Source organism: Varanus komodoensis, unplaced genomic scaffold (genome assembly GCF_004798865.1).
Source record: "Varanus komodoensis strain SLA01 unplaced genomic scaffold, ASM479886v1 scaffold1, whole genome shotgun sequence".
NCBI lineage: Eukaryota > Metazoa > Chordata > Lepidosauria > Squamata > Varanidae > Varanus > Varanus komodoensis.
Window position 1 is genome coordinate 44,134,601 of NW_025335268.1, and position 19,830 is coordinate 44,154,430.

The 19,830-nt window shown below is 41.6% G+C and overlaps 1 protein-coding gene across 12 annotated transcripts in view; it reads left to right on the top strand.

Annotated features, from left to right (window-relative positions):
* Positions 1-19,657, top strand: part of NHSL1 (NHS like 1) — a 180,404-nt gene extending 160,747 nt beyond the window's left edge. For 10 of the 12 annotated variants that reach the window (XM_044423652.1, XM_044423676.1, XM_044423660.1 and 7 more), the window contains 3 exons: positions 8,949-12,344; positions 12,828-12,957; positions 16,644-18,809. In XM_044423652.1, the coding sequence (XP_044279587.1) occupies positions 8,949-12,344; positions 12,828-12,957; positions 16,644-17,301 (4,184 nt within the window). In that variant the 3' untranslated portion in view covers positions 17,302-18,809. The other 2 variants (XM_044423692.1, XM_044423733.1) reach the window with 2 other exon arrangements.
* The last annotated feature ends 173 nt before the right edge of the window (positions 19,658-19,830 follow it).

The window sequence follows — 19,830 nt, forward strand, 5'->3', positions numbered from 1 at the left end:
GAATTACAGGCGATGAAGCGGGTTGGGAGACGTCTAGAGCGTAGGTGGAGGAGATCACGGGATGAATCTGACCAAACACAAGAGCCCATTATCGGGCCTATGCTGTGGCGGTGAGGGCGGCGAAGAAGAAATCCTTCTCTGCTTCCATTGCCTCCTCACAATGCTGTCCAGCGGAGCTCTTTTGGGTGTTACAGGGGTTGGTACATCTGGGCCCAAAGAAAGATCTCGTGACACCCTCGGAGGCCCGCTGTGACGACTTCGCCAAGCATTTCAGGGAGAAAATCGCTCAGATTCGTCACAAGCTGGACTCTACTAGTGAATCAGATTCTACTGGGGAGGTGCCAATGTTACCATCTGGTCCACAATTGATGGTTGAGTTTCAGTTGTTGCAGCCTGATGATATGGACAAGGTGCTTGAACAAGTACGTCCTACCACCTGCTTACTGGACCCTTGCCCATCTTGGCTACTCAAGAAAGCCAAGGACGGGATTGGGACCTGGATCCTGGAGGTTGTCAATGCCTCTCTAAGGGATGGCCAGGTACCTGCCTCTTTAAGGAGGTGGTAGTCCAGTCAGTCCTAAAGAAGGCATCCCTGGATCCAGAGGTGGCTGCCAATTATAGACCGGCGGCCAACATCCCGTTTCTGGGCAAGGTGTTAGAGCTGGTGGTGGTGGGACAACTCCAAGCACTCTTGGATGAAACTGATTATCTGGACCCATTTCAGTCTGGCTTCAGACCCGGGTACGGTACTGAATCTGCCTTGGTCGCCCTTTATGATGACCTGTGCAGGAAGAGAGATGGGGAGTGCATCCCTGTTGGTTCTCCTGGACCTCTCAGCGGCTTTCGATACCATCAACCGTGGTATCCTTCTGAATAGGCTTGCGGGATTGGAAGTTGGAGGCACTGCTTTGCAGTGGTTCCGCTCCTATCTCAATGGCTGATTCCAGAAGGTGGTGCTGGGGGACTATGGCTCTGTGCTATGGCAGCTATGCCATGGAGTTCTGCAGGGGTCCATTTTGTCCCCCTTGCTATTCAACATCTACATGAAAGCACTGGGAGAGGTCATTAGGAGGTGTGGGCTGCAGAATCATCAGTAAACTGATGATACCCAGCTCTACCTCTCGTTCTCAACTAATCCAGCTGAGGCGGTGGCTGCACTGAACCAGTGCCTGGCCGAGGTAATGGGCTGGATGAGGGCCAATAAACTGAGGCTCAGTCCAGACAAGACGGAGGTCCTGTTGGTAGGTGGGTCGGTCTTCGGGATGGGGGACCTGGACCTTGTCCTGAACTCCCTCTTAGGGACAGGGTTCACAGCTTGGGAGTGCTCCTTGACCCAGAGCTGTCATTAGAAGCTCAAGTAACAGCGGTGGCGAGGAGCGCCTTCCTTCAGCTTCGGCTGATCCATCAGCTGCGTCCCTACCTGGAGAATGACTGCCTGGCGACTGTGACACATGCATTGGTAACTTCCCAATTAGATTTCTGTAACGCACTCTTATGTGGGGCTGCCCTTGAAGACGGTCCGGATAGTTCAGTTGGTGCAAAACAGAGCTGCCAGGTTGCTGACGGGGACTGGGCGTTGTTCTCATATAACCCCAATCCTCCGTCAGCTTCACTGGCTCCCCACTGAAGTCTGGGCCCAATTCAAGGTGCTGGTTATCATCTATAAAGCCCTTAACAGCTTGGGACCTGGTTATCTAAAGGAGCACTTGCGTCCATATCTGCCCTCCCTCCCCTTGAGATCAGTGGCAGAGACCCTTCTCCAGGAACCCTCCATGAAACATATTAGGAGGGTGAGTACCCGGAGGAGGGCCTTCTCTGTGGTGGCACCCCACTTATGGAATGCGCTCCCCAGAGAGGTCCACCTGGCGCCGTCGTTATTTGTTTTTCAGTGCCAGGCCAAGACCTTTTTATTCAAACAATATTTTAATTGTTAATTTGTTGTTTTTAATTTATTGGTTTTAAATTATGGCCGAGATACTCTGAATTTTTTATGTTATTCTATTCTATGTTTATTATCCTCCTTGTAAACCACCCCGAAGCTTCTGCGATGGGTGCGGCAGAAAAATGTTATAAATAAATAAATGAAGTGATGTAAACCGTTTGATCACCTTCAGAATAACCACAGTCTCTTGCACTTGGAAAACCCTGACAGTGCCTTACAGCTATAAGGAACAAAGTGCATAGATAGAAGATAGAAGTTTACATTCCTTCAGTACTTTTGCAAATAAATAATTTTCTCGTCAGTTATAAATGAGAAACTGATGGCCATGATCCACCATGGTTATTTGATACAGTTGTAAATAGTCACAGCGAATAACAATCAGTAGAAACAAGAGAGTCATAATATAAATGCCAAGCAGGCAGATACAAAGCCTACATAGAAAAGCTTTTAACAATCCAAGAATTCTCCCATAAGTTCAGCCATGCCTGTTTGTTACTTACATCAGTAGCTGGCAGGATGAATTAGAACTGTCTTTCCCAACTGGCCATGCTGTCTGGGAATTAGAGGATTGCAGCATACATCTGTAGGGTACCAGACTGACCAAGAATGGATTAAACTTAAAAGATGGGGGCCCCTCTGGAACCCTGCACCATCTGCATGCTAGCTTAACAGATAATTCTTCTTGTACTATAGTAAAACTGAAGGGCATGAGAGTTCAAGTTTCTAATTCAGAATTTGAAACTGCAGCATAATGAACAAGTTTTTTAAAAAATCATTCAGAATCATTGAGATATCCATAAACAGGCATGTGACTAGAGAGCCTTTGGGCTATTGGGCAGTAAAGAAATATAATAAATGAGACATCTGCCATTGCTTTGGAACTGGAAATGCATGGAGAGTATAACACAGGCAGTGATAACTGGAATGGTTCCGAGTGTTCACACTCACACCTAGATGACTCCCTTGCATACAGTATAAAGTTAGGTACGAATTAACTACTTAAAAACAAAAATAAACCTCTTTGAATTAGCAGTTTAAATCAAGCTGTGGCTTAGTTGTTGATTATTGTAGGACACCAAAATGGACACATTTACCTAGTTGACAGATAGTGACAGACCATAGTTAAAACAGTCCATGTATCTATAGGCATTTATGAGCATTTCATTTTTAATCAAGTAGCCATGACCAGCCCCTTTGCAGTTTTTTTCGTGTGACATATAAACTAAAGCGTTGGGTTTAGTGGCTTTAGAGATTTAGTTGTTGTCTAGTGGTTAACCTGTAGTTTATTAGATTAACCACCTGATTTTTTAGCGTCTAAGGAACCCAGCATTTCAACTTCATGCGTCACATTCCACAACCTAGACAGGCTGATTATACTTGTTGAATAAAAGTGGAAGTGGCTGATGTGCCATAGGCAGGAAACCCACCTTCTTCTGCTCATACCCAACAGCCTGTGGATTGTTTGTTTCACTGGTGGCCATCATGCTAACTAGACAAGGATAAGATTAGAAGAATATATTTTAGAATTATGATTGCTGGATGCAGTAACTTGTTACAGCTGACACAGTTTGCTATATACAATGGATGAAGGAAAGCTGCAAGAATGCATACTCTAGTTTTTCTTTCACATTTGTTAGTAATTGATCAAAAATCATTGTGAGTTCTTCATTATTTTGACATGGCTGAACAGTTCATACAAAGTAGTTGCATATATATCAAGAAATGGAGTTGGATAGACTAAAGTTTAGTGTCATTTCAAACAACTAAACCATAGGCTGGATTTTGAATTTCCTTATGCAGTATCATATAGTTCTTAGTTTTAAAAGTGATTTATCCTTAGACAGATGGAGCTGCTGTTCAAGAAAGACAAGCCTCTTTAGGGAGATAAAACTAGTTACATGGTTCTCTCGGAGCCGTAAATGACTAGACTGTGACCAAATTGCTATTTTTAAGTGTTTGTGAAGAGATTATTATTAATTTGCAATCATTCCTTTCTTGCACATACTTTTTCTTACCCAGGAACTGCTTAATATATTCCCGCTTCTAGGCAATGCTTGATTCAAACGTCAAATAATTAGCCATTTGGAAAAGGATAGTTTGTAATTGCCTTTCTCCCAGATCTAGCAATAAGAGTATATGCAGAATATGGGTAAGATCTAGGATATTCTATTGGGACAGACAGTGTTGGGATGAAAAGTGCACTCATGTCTTCCTGGACATGTAATACAAGAAGAGCATTGGGTAGAAGCTAAGGCTTCAGGACAAAGCCTGATGATCCCCAAGTCTTTTGCAGTAATCTCCTTTTGCTAGACTAAGTAGCACTCTTGAAAAGGGTGGAATGTTATTCCCTTCAGCATTTCTAGCCATTTGTTTGGAATCATACAATCATAGAATCATAGAGTTGAAGGGACCATTGAGTCTAATCCAGTGCTCAGTGCAGGACTCCCAAGTTAAACCATCCTTCTCAGATGGTCCTTAATATCTTGTTCAAGGTAGAAAACTACTCTGCAATTTGGGATTGGTATTTGGTATTTAAGTTTTATGGGATGGCTGCTTTGAAATCCTGTTTTTTCCATGAAGGAAAAAATAGAAACTTTTCATTATAGCATCACACACCCATGTTTAGATGCAATCCTACACGTATTTTGACAGTCCTGCACACCTCCAACATGCCTACATCCACTTATTTGCATGAGATAGGATGCCAAGTCATAGTTCCACTTTTCTTGTTCCACTGAACAAAATGTTAGGGAAGATGTCATACCAGCACATCCTGGAATTGTTCAATCTAAATTGAGTTGCCCTTTCCCCAATAGCCCACAATATTATGCATTTGGACATCTTGCTAAACAGCCCAGGGAAGAATCATACTTAGCTTAGTGGGAGTAGATGGGCATCTAAAAGTTGCCTAGGTTGTTCATAACTACCCACTGTTTAAATAAATAAACAAACCCTAGGTAGCTGTGACATGAGAACCAGGTCACTGTGAGTGGCAGCATACGCAAATGCCTATACACAGTGGGGATCAAGCCTTTAGGATCTTATTGGGTGTTTCTGACTGTGGTGGTAAAGTTCTGACATTGTTTCGCATACAGTCATGAAACCTGATTTCAATACCTTTAGGATGTGGAACTTGATACACAAAATTGATGGTGCTACAAGGAAATATAGTTGACCATGATGTTGCATTCTTGAGCTTGAGTCTAGCTAAGCTCCACTGATCTACACTTTAATGCAAGTGAACTTTGGTTGCTCCCAGTAGGTATAAGTGCTTAAGCAGGTCAGCCTTTCCCAACCCTCTAGCATCCTTGTTTTCAGAAACAAGTATCCACAGTGGATTCAAATGAGTTGAAATTTCTATGAATCCAATCTGTGCATTTCTGTAGCACACCAGCCTTTTCTGAATTGCACCAATTTCTCATTTATAAATCTTCGGGGGGGGGGGGGAGATGACTTGTAGGGGACTAGTGTAAATGTGCAGTTGCACTAATTCAAATGGGAAAAATTGTTGTGTATCTATAAAAATACCAATTCTCTCAATAGGCAAACAATGAAACAAAAGATGCCTGACAGTCCATGAAACACAAATTTGACAAAATCTATAGATTCCTGTTTGTTACAACTTGCCTTAAGTATTCTTTGCTGTAATCCTAGATTTCATCGAGTTGGGTGGCATTTGGAGGCTACCATTCTGTTGCTATTATTTGGGCAGGAAAGAGAGAATGCAACATAATTATTATAGATTTCTGTTGTTTTCTGGCCTGGAAAAATAGACTTTTTGCCTTTATCCTTTTAAAGGACTATTGGGTGAAAGAAAGGAGACGCAGGTGTGGCCACGATAGCTGTTCCCATGTTGAAAGGGTAGGCCAAAGATGGGCAACCTTGAGAAAACTCATGTGGTGATGGATTGCAGTTGCACATTGATACAAATACTGCCCACAATGGACAGATAAGGGCCTCTTAAAGTCCCAAGGATGGCTGTTTCCCAGCCACAAGAGAGTGGGAGATTGAATTGGGGTCAAGACTACATCTTGGCTGCACTGGGGTTTCAGTTCTGATGTTTCGGACAGTGTTGGGGAAGTGTTTTTCCCACCACTCAGCTCAGTAGCTAATGCCCTCTTCACGCCATCCGCATCAGAACCACTGTTTCCTTGCAACAGGGGCTGAGGGAGTAGAAAACTTCCTTTCCCCTTCCCAGCAAGCCAAGTTGGGACTCTTGCTTTCCCAGCCTGTGTACATTGACCTGGCTGCGGTGGGGTTGCTATTTGGGTGCTACTAGAGTAGTACCAGATTGCTGGACTTTTCTGTAGGAAAGTTATTTTCTGGACTTTTCTATCAGCTGGCCAGCAGGGGAAAAGTGGATGGGACCAGACGGAGAGTGGCTAAGTGCTGTGGGTTGCCCCTCTCTCTTTCAAATCTGCATTCTTAGGAGCGAGGTTGCAAAACCTGTAGGCAGTATGTCCCATTGACCACAAACATACATAGAATTAGGCTCTTAATGTGATGAGGTTTTCCTATGAACCTTATTATTGCATGTGAAAAATGTGATGGTGTAATACATTTCCATGCAAACTTACATTGTGTCTGTTTGGCTTTACATAAAAAGCTTGGCAAAATTCACATTTTTCTCATTGCAGAAACTGAGAAGATATAATTTCACAGTTGTCTGTATTGGTGGATTTCTTTCCCTTTTTGATTGCCTTGGCCCCTTATGCCTTTTGATAAAGCCCTGCTGTTGAGAATTGTAAGGTTGCTTGCCATATATTGCCATTTATATTGAAGGAACATAATGAAATTTTCACTGGAGCCCATTATCCTGGAAAAATTGTAAAGGTCATGTTCTCACCACTACGAAGTTTCTACTTAGACAACATTGACTTCAGTGGGAAGCCTGTGTTTCAGTTTATGCTTGCTGGAAAACAAAAATATGTTAAAAGCAGGCAAAATGCATGAAAACATTTGTAACCTTTGTAAACCTTTAATTTTGTTTGAACTGAAAGAGTAAAAAGCAAGTTAATGTTTCATATATGGCCTTGCCCTTACTTTTCCTTCTTCTGTCCTCTCAGTTCTGGTGTGCTGTATGCCAAGCAAAACAACAAATGTGTTTAGCTTAAGCAGCTATTAAAATTTATGGAAAGAATGCCCTTACTTTTTCACAGTCCAATTGCATTGAACAATTAAGTGTATTGAAAGGCTGTAGGAGGGAGCTCCTTATCTGACATGCCATAAAAACTCTCAAGAGCAGCTCAGAAGCAGACATTTTAATGTCTTTGTTGTTCCTTTGCAGTGACCTGCAGCACTTCAGATAACCAAGTACTCCCTGCCCCTTTTTTGTTCTTTTACACCATTGAAGTACAATTTGGACTAGGGCAAAAAAGAAAATGATGACAGCACTACAAAAATTGCTGTTTTAATTATATTTAATGTAATGGTGTATATGGATCTTAATAGTCTAAACGGCCTGCTTCTCAGCTCGTTGGCACTCAGGCTGTCTTCTGGAGAAGCCTGAGGTGTTTATTGGCCTTTCTCAGTTAAAACAGCCACTAATGGAAAGGCAATGAAAGTGTGGTGGGTGCATTTGAAGGCAGAGTCTCCATTCATAGAGGGCAACCACGAAGCCAGCAGCTCATGGAACAGCCTTTCCAAACATGGTGCCCTCCTGAAAGTGGTGTGCAGAATTCCCACCAATGGGGGAATGAAGGGCATTATAGGCCAGCACATTCTGGAGGACAACAAGTTCCAAAGGGCTAGCTTAGAGCATATCCCAGCAAGCTATATAATACGCTGGTTTTCTGCAACCATAGACAACTCACTGTTAAATGAGTTCCCTGAAAGTTTGAAAAGTTAAATGTTAATCTTATGAATAAATCATTTTGTCTATTAAGTTTCTATGGTCTCGGAATGCCGGTCAACCTCAAAGGAAAGGATTTGGATTTTCATAGGCACTGCTGTCTACCCAGTGAGTTGATTGGTTAATGGTAGACAAAGGTAGCTTTGAACCAGCCTCTGTGCACTGGCTGAATTTACATAGCTACTCTTGCCAGTGTGGCTTGCTGTGATGCCCAAACTGGGTGCAGATGGGAGCTTGTGGTGGTTAGGAAGCCACCCAACAACCCTAAAAGAGACCATGAGTTTTGTGTGATAACCACACCAAACATTCACCCTGCCAGGTTTGGATGTCACAAGGTATACCAGCATGCACAGGGTGGCTAATGAGCCATCATTATGAATATGCAACTCCCAAAATAGCTGGGGCTTGTGGTGTCATCAGTCGTAACCATTAAATAACCTTCCCCAGGTGGGTTTGGACTACACAAATCACAGCAGCCCTGGTCAGAGTTATCATGCACCATAGTCCCACATTAACCTGTGATGGGCTCTTGCTTTGTCCAGTCTGGACAAAGATCCAGAGTCTGCCTTAGCATGTGGTGAGCAGTGATTTGCATTTTTCCTGACTTTCTGTTATCCTCAAAACTGGAACTACAACTTGGGGTCCCATTTCATTCCATGTGAAATAAGAGTAGCTATAAACTACAAGTTTAATCTTGTTTGTAGGAACAAAGTGTAGTTAGATTGAATAGAGCTAATGATTTTCATTGAAAATGGAGTGAACCTTTCAAATCAATGTTCTTATGTGCTTGACATACATTATGACTACTGGACAAACATTATGACTGCCACTAACAGTGGCTGATAGGATTTAAATGTATTTGTAGTGAAGTGCACAAGAAACTGAGTAGGCTGGTACTGATTGTTCTCAGTTGATCTTACCTTTTAGATGAGAAGACAGCCGTTCTCATATCAGCTTTTTAAGATTTCAACATGATCAGAGAGTCATTAGTGCTCAAGATACTTGCTTGATATTTGGAACAAATTACCATATTTATAACCACCATGGTAACAAATGAAATACAACCATTTGATGTGTATTTTGTTAATGAATGCAGAAATCTAAATGTGTTGAAACTGTCATTTGTGTAACAATGTTTTATTTTAACTTCAACAGTTGGTTCTGGTAAAAGTGACTTCCGTGGCCATTCTTTATGTGTCCCTGATCACTATTCCACACTAGGAAGACTTGATAGCTATCGCTCTTCTGTGCAGCAGTGTGACACCAAGGACACCAGTTGTCAGACAGATGAAGTCAAAGTGGTTCCACCTTCGGTGAGGCGAATACGTGCACAGAAAGGTCAAGGAATTGCAGCCCAGATGTCACAGTTGTCCAGTTCTTCTGGGAATATGTCAGTGATGAGCGATTCAGCTGGTGTAGTTTTTGCTTCTCGCTTAAACAATGACCTGGGTTTTCACAGTCTACCTCGGTCAGGGGCAAGAGTGTCCCTACCGTTATTGGAGCGTAGGCACAGCCTCTCCAAATCAACAGGAGGTGAGACTTTGTCACACTCAATAAGCAAACTGCAAGTGGATAATAGCATAGACCATTGGAGGAACAGCTGTAGGACAGGTGTGCTTCAAAGGCCAAAGTCTCAAGAAATAAGGAATTCCGAGCGTGAAGAATTAGAAAGCCCAGCATGCATGGTCTCACCACATGCGGCATATGCAACCAGCATCATACCAAATGCCACCCTGTCATCTTCTTCAGAGGTGATTGTTATTCACACTACACAGAGTGCTAGATCAATGGATAGTAAAATCACCAACTCTTCATATTCAAAGGCTAGAGACAATCTTGTCGCCAGCAGCATAGTTAGCACAAAATATCAACAGCATCTTTCTTCTGGTAGTACCTGGAGTGAAACCAGATCACAGTCACAGTCCTCGGACATTACTGTTGCATCGAATGCTGTAATGGGGGTTGCCCTTGGAGATGCAGGAGTGTGCCTCAGTGGTGAAGGAACTGTAGAGCATAACCCCCAAAACGTGGCCTACAGCGGTAGGAACAATCTCAGTTGTTCGAGTCACTCTCAGGATAGTGACAGCAGGAATGAAGTGGGTTACTCAGTAGATAAAACACAGGGCAAAGTTCAGAACAGCTCAGAGTATGGTGGGTTCAAGCATGCTGGAAATGAAGAGTCACCCTTATCTAAACCTAGTTGTATCACTCCAGGAAGTTCCACCCCCGTGAGCAACTTGAGTACCGGCAGTCTTGAAAGAGTCTCTGCCAAGGAAGACTCAAGTTCTTTATACTCTGTGGACCATGATGGCTATTATACATCCATGCATGTGGACTCAGGCCTCAAGTCTGGTAAAACCTGCAATAATAATGGTTTTGGTGATCCCAGGCATAGCATCATTAATGTGTTTGATGGAGCTGAGAAGAAATCACTGGGAGACTTGTCATACTGCAGTGAAAAGTCTCTCTCACGAAGCATCTCCTTAAAAAAGGCCAAGAAGCCACCTCTGCCGCCATCCCGAACAGACTCTCTTAGAAGGGTCCCCAAGAAGAGAGTTCAGTCCAATGGACAAGTGCTGGACGACACACTGATTGCCAGCCTTCATCATTCCCTACAGTTGAACCTCAAGTGCAAAAATGGCAGCTCGCCGTCTCAGAGTCCTAGCAGTGATTATGATGACCCTTGGGTGCTGCGCTCTCGTAGCCAGAGCTCTGTGAGTGCCAGCAGCAGCGTGGTGTCTGCAGCAGGCCTAAATATGTACTCCATCTGTGCTGTCACACCTTCCCAGAGTGAGACAAGCAGCATCAAGTCTGAGTATGCTGATCAGTGGAGTTACTATAGTGACTGTCCTGGGATACCAGAGGATCATTTAAAATCCCCGGGAGTTCATTCAGCTAATACTGCTCCCAAGCTGAATGATTATAATGTCAGCAGTCACCTTAACGACGGCTCCAAGGCTTCTGCACGGCATGTGCCCAGTGGGTTGACCAAACCGACTGCCGCTTCTCCAGAAAAGCCACACAGAGTTACATCGCCATCTAGTGGGTATTCCAGCCAGTCCAACACACCCACAGCACTTACACCAGTGCCTGTAATTCTAAAATCTGTGTCAACGGGGAATGAAAAAACCAAGATGAAGCCTAAAGTGCCTGAACGGAAGTCATCCCTGCTGTCTTCGGTTTCAATGTCTTCTTCCTCCACATCTCTTTCTTCCAATACATCCACCGAAGGAAATGTGAGTGTGAAGAAATCTGATCCTGGCTTGAGCTTCTCTCTAGTTCATCCTTCTCCACTAATGTCTCCAGACTTGGCTGACCAACTTCTTCCTCCCCCACCACCTCCCTTAACAGATGTCATGGATCTGCCTCTTCCACCTGGATTTGCCAATTTTCCACCACCCCCACCAGAAGCTGTTACGGGAGCATCATTTCCCCACAGCATGCCATGGTTGAATTGTCAAGATAAATCACCGAGTCCTTTCACTCCACAATTATCACCTGTCCCACCTCCTCCCTTTCCGCCTCCTTTTTCTTCTTCAGAACTGCCTGCAGCACCACCCTTGGACCCCAGACTCACAAAAGATGCATATAAACACCAAACATATTCTTTCAGGAAATGTAATCAGGAAGGTTCTTGTCCCAGCACAATAAAACCAGTACTAACTAAGGAAGATCCCTCTAGGCCTGCAATGCCTCTAGTAACCACTCAAGCACTGCAAATGGTACAGCTGAGGTCTGTGAAGAAAGTTACTGTGTCAGAAGCTGACCAGCCAGTTGAATTGGATTGCGATACCAATACTCAGGAAAAATTGACTGACGCTCTTGCAGCACAGTTGTCCTTAAAAGCATGTGTGTCAACAGGACACAATGACAGCCTGGATGAAGATGAGGCAAAGCCCCATAAAGCATTTGAGAAAAGCTTTGTTTACAGCCCTAGTCAGAGGCCTTACCCAGTTTACACGGATAGTAGCCCTGAACTTACCCATGGTAAAATGCCCGGAACTGCAGCCAGCCTAGCCAAACCTGTTGCTAGTGATTCACTGCCAGCCAGTGTTGAAGAAGCACCAGGGCAGAACCAAGGGTCTCACTGTGATCTTGCAAGCTCATCCTTTCAGGGGCAGGCAGGATCTCTCAACAAGCATCCGGGTATATCGCCAAACAAGAAGCCGCCACCTGTTTCGAAGAAACCCAAACTGTTCCTGATTGTGCCACCCCCACAGCCCGATGTTGCAGCAGAAAAAATAGCAGAAGTGGGTGAAACAGTCAGAAGCTCTCCAAATGCAACTACAAATGATGCTACAGTTGCACAGTGCAGTCAGCCTGGAGATTATGCTTCAGATGGACTCCGTTCTTACGAAATGGACTCTAGCAGCCTTGTGCCAGGAGGAGGAGCTGCAGGGTTGTCTGTGTGTGAAACCCTGAAAACCAGTGTCTCTGCACCGGAGGCCAAGCAGGAGGAGCGAGCTGGTGTTTGTGATGGGAGCACTTGTGCCAGGAATGGAGACAGCTTCTCCCAAGCAGACAGGCAGCTGTCTCAGAGGGTTGGATGTGGTGAGTCTGTTTCCCCTTTTGTTCCCCGTAGTCACTTCATGAGCTGGTGCCTGGACATTTTGGGGGTGGGGTGGGATCTTAAGGGAAGAGCATAGGAAATCGCAGAGCTTGGGGGAGTTCTGTATAAAGAATCCCCACTGCTATCTACAAGGGTTTGCTCAACCGTATCCCTACTTTAAAAAACCTGGAATGAGTTCATACCTTTACTGCAGAGACAGTAATGTTAGCTCTTATTGACAGTAGGGGCAGAACCCCAAAAACTTGAAAGGCAATTTTATGTTCCTTGTAAATAAGTAAAAGCCATAGCTTGCAGACTGCAGTGACTCAAAATAATTTTGTTAGTAAAAGACGAAAGTGTGATTGAGTGTATTTAAGGGAATGGACACACTGTCTGTTGCTTCATGGGTTACTGAACTCAGGTAACTTTTCTCCCCCAGTGCTGTGAGCTTTGAACGCCATGTAATTTTTATACTTACATTTTAGCTGAAGCATTTGAATCAGATGCAGCAAACAGCTTTTCACTGCAGAGCCCTCATCATGGGGAAGACAGTGAAGTGGTGACGTTGCCAACTAGACCGAGGACTACTGAGGATCTGTTTGCAGCCATTCACAGGTATTGCTTAAATTACCTTTCTTGTGTTCCTTCTTTGCATTATCCTTTGCCATGTTGTTCTCCCATCATGTATAATGTTGATGGTGATTATTATTGGTTGTAGTAGTAGTAGTATTTTAATCCTAGAAACAGTGTAGATACTAATAATACGTAGTTAAAATACATCATAAATAGCATCTTCCTTTACTTTGAAATAACCTTTTACTAATTCTGAAACTAAACTTTGCTAACAACAAAATCCAGTTTCGTAAGATTGTTGTCATTTGCCCTTTTCAAGTGATACCTCATTTATATTGTACTGTTGCTCTCAATCTGCCTGATTTAACATACACTATTGCTTTCTCTGTGTATCTTTTTGTTTCATTCCCTCTGCGCTCCATCCCCTTTTACTCTTCTCCGCTGGTTATATGGTGCAGTTTGGGACAGAGGCTCAACTCTAATGCTTCATGGCAAGCTTGGCTTAAACTGGCAAGTAAACAAAATCTATCAGTCATATGGAAAAACATATGACAATGGCTGGATTATAGATTGCCATAATCCAGATGTAGGTGGAATATTTTTCTGGCACACTAATTTGTCAACTGAAGAGTGCAATACAGGCAGTTTCCACTCCACACCATTCTTAGATTTACAAAGAAAAGATAAAGCTAGTTGATGTGTAATTTTAACAAATTTCACTGAGCTACAGTGTAAGTGTTCCTTTACAACAGTATATTTGGTTACAAATCTCTAAAAGCATCCTATTGGAAAGCAGCAGCAGGAGAAACAAACATTGAGTGCTCTAAAATTACACTAGGAAGAAACAGGCTCCCCAGACACACTTGGAATATTTAATGTCCAACATGGGTTCCATCTTGTGGCCATTTACTGAACAATTTTCTGAAGTGGAACTGAATTGGCTTACATGTGTCAAAAAGACATTGCAGATTTAGATCTGAGTTCACCTGTTCATGTGGGAACAGAATCTCAATGTTTCTCATTCTACTTCATATATGAAAGAATACTCTGACTTTTGTAGAAGGGGAAACAGTGTCTACATTCACACATAATGGGAAATTGTGCCTTAATCAACCCATAATTTACTGCGAGTAAGCACTCTACCCGTAGTACACTCCCAACCCCAGTTTCCTTTTACAACCATTATATTTTTACAACCTTATATTTGTCCTAATCATAGGTTGCTTCTGTGATTTCTGAAACTGGGCACTCTGGGTTGTTTAGGGATCAAATAATCCAATATTAATCCAAGAATGGGTTAACACGGGGTTATTTAAACCCTAAAGAATCCAAAGTGCCTGGGTCCAGACATCACAAGAGCAGCCTATATTATCATAAGTTATAAAATGAAAGTAGAAGTCAGGAGCATGCTAGAAGTAACACACTTACTCATAGACACAATTTGCTATGGAGCAAACTGGCTCCAAGTGTAGAAAACTTTGAACCATGCCCAGTTCATATTTAACAATGTTAAACATGGGTAGGATTTTTTTTTGCTGCTAGGACTGCTTTCTTTCATTGCAGTTCACACTGTCTTACACATTCTCCTTTAATAATTATTTGGATTCAGTTTACAAGTCACATCTAACTACAGGTTAGACCATGTAATGGTCAGCAGTAACCACATCAGAGCAACCAAGCATGCTGTCTGCTTTGTGATTGTTACTTCTGCCTTTGTATATAAGCCAGGAACACCCTATTTCTATTTCTAGGGTGGCTGTTCTAATGTACAAATCTGTCACTCTTGGTTGTTTATTAAGCAGCCCTGTGTTTGTTGTTCATTCCCACTGGATCCTGCAAGTTCATGGATTGAGCAAACCATGAATTGCCTTTAATGTGTGAACCAGATCATATTGCGAGACTGAATGAATAGGAAAGTGTTAACAGCCTCTCCTTGGTCTCCCTTGTAAAAAAGGAATGTTCAAGTGTTAATAAGACTTGAACATGCTTTAGTTACAAAATCTGGAAAATTTCTGAGATTTGATTGTGCGGCCTCCTTTAAGTTATATACTGTGAAAGAGACAAAAGCATGTCCAATGGATACATTAACATTCATTAACTGATTTACAACACTTTGGTGTTTATTTTCCTTGCTACTTTGTCATAGTGCAAATTTCATCTCTGCTTGTCATGAGAGACAATTACCAGAGAGGAGTCACACAGTAAATAGCGCAGCTGTACGAAAAAGACACTTTGAGTCCTTTTTTTCAGTTGTGCTTCAGGCCATTTAATTTTTCTGTGGATGGTGCTCTGTGTTTTTAATAATGGGAATGGTGTGTATTGCTTGATTACAAAGTAATATGTAGGGGAGGTTGTTAAACTGATACACAGATAAATAAATGAATAATATAGAATAAGTTCTATATTAGAACATAGAATTCAGAAGCATCTGCTTATGCAAGTTTATGTGACTCTCAGTTGAATCTGCATTTCTAATCTTATTTTATATCAGTAAATTGTTATATCCGCTCTGTTTCTGAGCTGAAATAAACATGGAAAATACATTTCCCTATTCCTCTTGAACTCTTATTGATTTTTGCAAAGAATTGTATATGGAATCATTTGCAAATTTCTATTAGCAACCCATTTTTAGTTTAGGATTATATATTCATTTACATCATTAATTAGTTTAGGCCTGTTTATTTTGACCCAGCATTGCATACACCCTTCTTTACTCATTGCATTTATAAGGTCATGAGTGAGTGAACAGAATTTAGTTAAATGCAGCATATCTGTGACACCCAAACTTTTAAAACACACATGTGCAATCCTATTCTTTTCAGAGGCGGAGTGCACCAGCAGAAATATATAGAGTTTGAATAAATGTAGAACAGTCCTATTTTTTGCTTTCTTCCTATGGCAAGTTTAATTTAATCACTTGTCAAATAAGCGTAGGCCAAAGGAAATGACTGTGGCATGCTTGCTCAAATGAATGCTCCGGTATTGTTTTTAAATGAGTTTGAGTGCTTGGCTCACATTCATATATAGTTGGTATTAATTTGAAAGGAACATTGCTTGCATTTTACCCTAGTTAATCACTCATCTACTTTCTTCTTTTAACCTTTAAGCTTTGTGATTTTGCCTCTGTGCATATGAATTGTTTTTAGGCAAGATTCCTTTTCCTCTCTGCAAGTTAATGTAGCTAATTCTAAAATGATGCTTAATATTTAATACCATGTGCTACATGCTAATTGCTGTTATAGGCAAATTAAATGCTTAATAGGTTACTAGTTCCCACAGAGCATTTGAATTTCATTTATATCATCAATTCCCCTACTTCCTTTGGCATTTTTATTCTAAACACCTCGACAAATGTAACTAGTGTATATTCTGTAGGCTACAATTATTTGGAAGGGAATACTACACCGGAAGACGTTCCATTAAGAAAATAAAATTTGCATGATTCAAATATTAGCTTCATATTAATATGAATACCAATAAGGAAAGAAACATTGTACTCACAAGTAAACTTTACTGCCATCCTAGGACCAAATAATTTTTTTTATTTCAGAATTAAACTACTGATAATGGTATATTCCATTTCTTTTTCTGATATCATCCCTTTATTACATTCTTTAATAGCATTTATTTATCCACTTGCTTGTTGATACTGTTAGAGTGTGTCATAGGAAGCTCTGTGTCAGTAACTGATACCGCTTTTCTGTTTTTCTTTCTCATCAAAATCACAGATCCAAAAGGAAAGTCCTTGGCCGCAAAGACTCTGAGGATGACCGCACCCGAAATCATTCTCCATCACCTCCAGTTACACCCACTGGTGCTTCTCCAACTCTGGCTTCCCTTAAGCAGGCAGGATCAATTCAGAGAAATGTTCGTAAGAGTAGTACCAGCAATGATAACTTCAAAGCACTGCTGCTTAAAAAAGGGAGTCGCTCAGACACTAGTTCTCGCATGTCAGCAGCAGAGATGCTTAAGAATACAGACCCAAGGTTTCAGAGAGCCAAGGTAGATTCACCTTGGGACCTGGCTGACAGTTCCACAAGTTGCTCTCCTACCAAAAGTAGGCGTGCTCATGAAGAATGGGCCAAAAGTGAAGGCCTGATGCCAAGGAGCCTGTCCTTTTCCAGCACCAGGTATAGTCGATCTCGAACCCCACCCTCTGCTGCAAGTAGTAAATACAGTGTTCGAAACAGGATCCAGAGTAGCCCTATGACTGTTATCAGTGAGGGAGATGCAGAAGCAGTGGAACCTGTGGAGAACAGGACTCACAGGCCTCTAGAAGAGGAACAAGACAGTCAGCTTGATGTGTTTGACAGTGATGACACAGACGTTAATGAAGAGGTGTGTTCCAGTGAGGATACTGCACTGCACCCAGACCTGATAACTTAATGATGACTCCACATCCTTTTAAGGATATATGTATGTTCATCAGCTTAAAAATGTTTAAGTGAGGATTAAGAAGCAAGGCACTGTGCTGTTAAACATCCAGAAGGTGTTACGTAACAAGTAAGAAGCCAGCCCTAGAAGAAAGTTCTAGTCAGTACAATGTCTTTGCCAAGCATTTAATGCGTGCTCATGTATGGATACCACAGACTGATACCTTTCCATGGCTTTCTTGGATTAGCCATTTTAGTTTCAAATAAACTAGTAACAAGACTTCTCCATTAAAGCCTTAAACATCCTCTAGAAAGAAAAAAAACCCAGCAGATATTCTTAGATTCTGGGTTGCTTGTGATAGTTTTCTTTTTCTTTTTTCAGGGCGTAAAAACTAAACTTGCAGAGAGAATGGGAACTTCTATGGTACAGGGTGGCAGTAGCTTTTGAAGTGTTATATTTATGAAATTTAGTAATCTCTTGAGCAGGGACTGATGGAATGAAATAAGCAGCCTGTTAGAGTTAGCGGGATTGACATTACCCTGCAGTTTCTCCTAGTGTGGGGTTCTCTGCTGCTCTGATCATCTCATCATATGATAACAGGTCATCCAGAGTCTGGATTAATTTTTTAAAAAAATACAACAGGAAAAAGCACTGTTGAAGTACAGAAGTGGCTGCTATGCAGCCATATTACAGCCCGTCTATTTGATTTCCCAGAAGCCTCTACCCCCCTGACTCCCATATGACTTCGGTTCTTTGAAAGGAAATTTAGATGTCCTTGTAGAGGTCTAAAATACCAAGCCCAGATTTGTAATGAGGGTGTGTGTAAATGCAAGATCATGGTGAGACCTAATAAGTTAACAGCCATTAACTTTTACATTTGCAAACAAATCCATTGTTTAAGAACTTACACAGATTGCAGAGTGCCCTGAATTTTTCAGTTAAGCTCTGTGGAAATTGCATCATTGGAACAGTTCTTTATCACAACAGGACAATTTGTGAATACCATATCACTTGGAATATCAAAAATTTTCTTACTTTTGGTTACCAAAGAATAAGTTACTTTAGTTTATAGTCAAAATTTTCCTGGAAAAGAAATAACCATAAACATTTAGGAGAGTTTGCTTAATTTCCTGAGTATTTACCAATGAGTTAAAAATAACATTTTCTTATTTGTAAAGGATATTACTGATAAAATATCAGCTACAATTTTGATCACAGTTTTTTAAAGAAACATTTAGTTTTTGAAAAGGAATTTTGCATAAGTTGGTAGTCTGTGTGGTTTTTTATAATATTTGTACATAATGTTCTTAACTTTTGTCCTGCCAATGTTGGAATTTCTGTGTTTTTAGATGTTAAGATAAATCTTCCAGGTAGATAATTTATTTTACTGAAAAACACTTGACTCTTTTTTCCATCTCTGTACTTGTTAGTACTGTAAATTTCAGGGGCCTTTACTCAGTTCAAGAAAGGGATGGGGACAATGCTGTGACTGCGTCAATAAATAAGGCTGCCATTTGTCATCTTGTGTCTCCAGTTAATAACACTTGGGAACCAGTGGACGCCATTCTGTTGAGACCCAGCCCATGGCACCAGCAGCAAAGGCTTGCTCAGGAACCGCAGGGCCTGGCTCAGGGGCAGGAGTGGCAGGCTCCTGCTTTGCGCACACGCGTACGTGCTTTCCAGTAAATGGGAATTAAACATTCACAAGTGCAACTGAGGCTTCTGGTCACTACTGAAAGCCCTCAACAGTCTTCTCTTTTGAGGAAGAGCACTTCATGCTTTCTCACCATACCCTATGCAATATCCTGCTTCACAAAGGCTGGAATGTCCCTCTGTGCGCCTGTCAATGCGTATGCTGGAGTGACTGAATCAGAGTCATTGTATTTAGTGGAACGTGCTGTATGCCTGCAGGAATCAGTCTTCCTCCTCCTAAGCGGCACAACAATCCAGTGTTCCTGTTTTCCTCACTCAAGAGCTAATATGTTTCTATTACGTAATCCCTCTGATACCTTGAAACAAGAAATGTGTACAAACTGCTGCTTTTTTTTAAACCCAAGAGCCTAATGTTTATTGAAAACATTGGAAAAAGTACACTCAAGAACTTTAACAGTTATAAATATTCCAGTATATATTTCATAAAGCAAAGCTTACATGTTTGAATATGTAACTGAACCATTTAACTGGGGACAGGGGAGTTATTGTTGATATTAATCACAGGCAAAATACACTGCTTTGCACCATGACACTCTGCAGCTGAACAAAGTTTATGATTTCTCTCAGAGCAAACATTAGAGAAATGCCCATTGTATTTTGATTAATCTGTTAGCAATAAATGTCACAATAAATGTAAATAAATTACAAAAACCAATAGCTTCTCACATTAGCAAAATCATTATTGATGGTCAGTATTTTTTGTACCTAAGTATGTAGACAAATAAAAACGTTCTTTCCTTTTATCAGTTCTTGTTTTACCTTAGACTAGCTTTCTTCAAGCAGATACCCTCCAGATGTTAGCAACTCCAATGTGGAGCAGTGATCAGG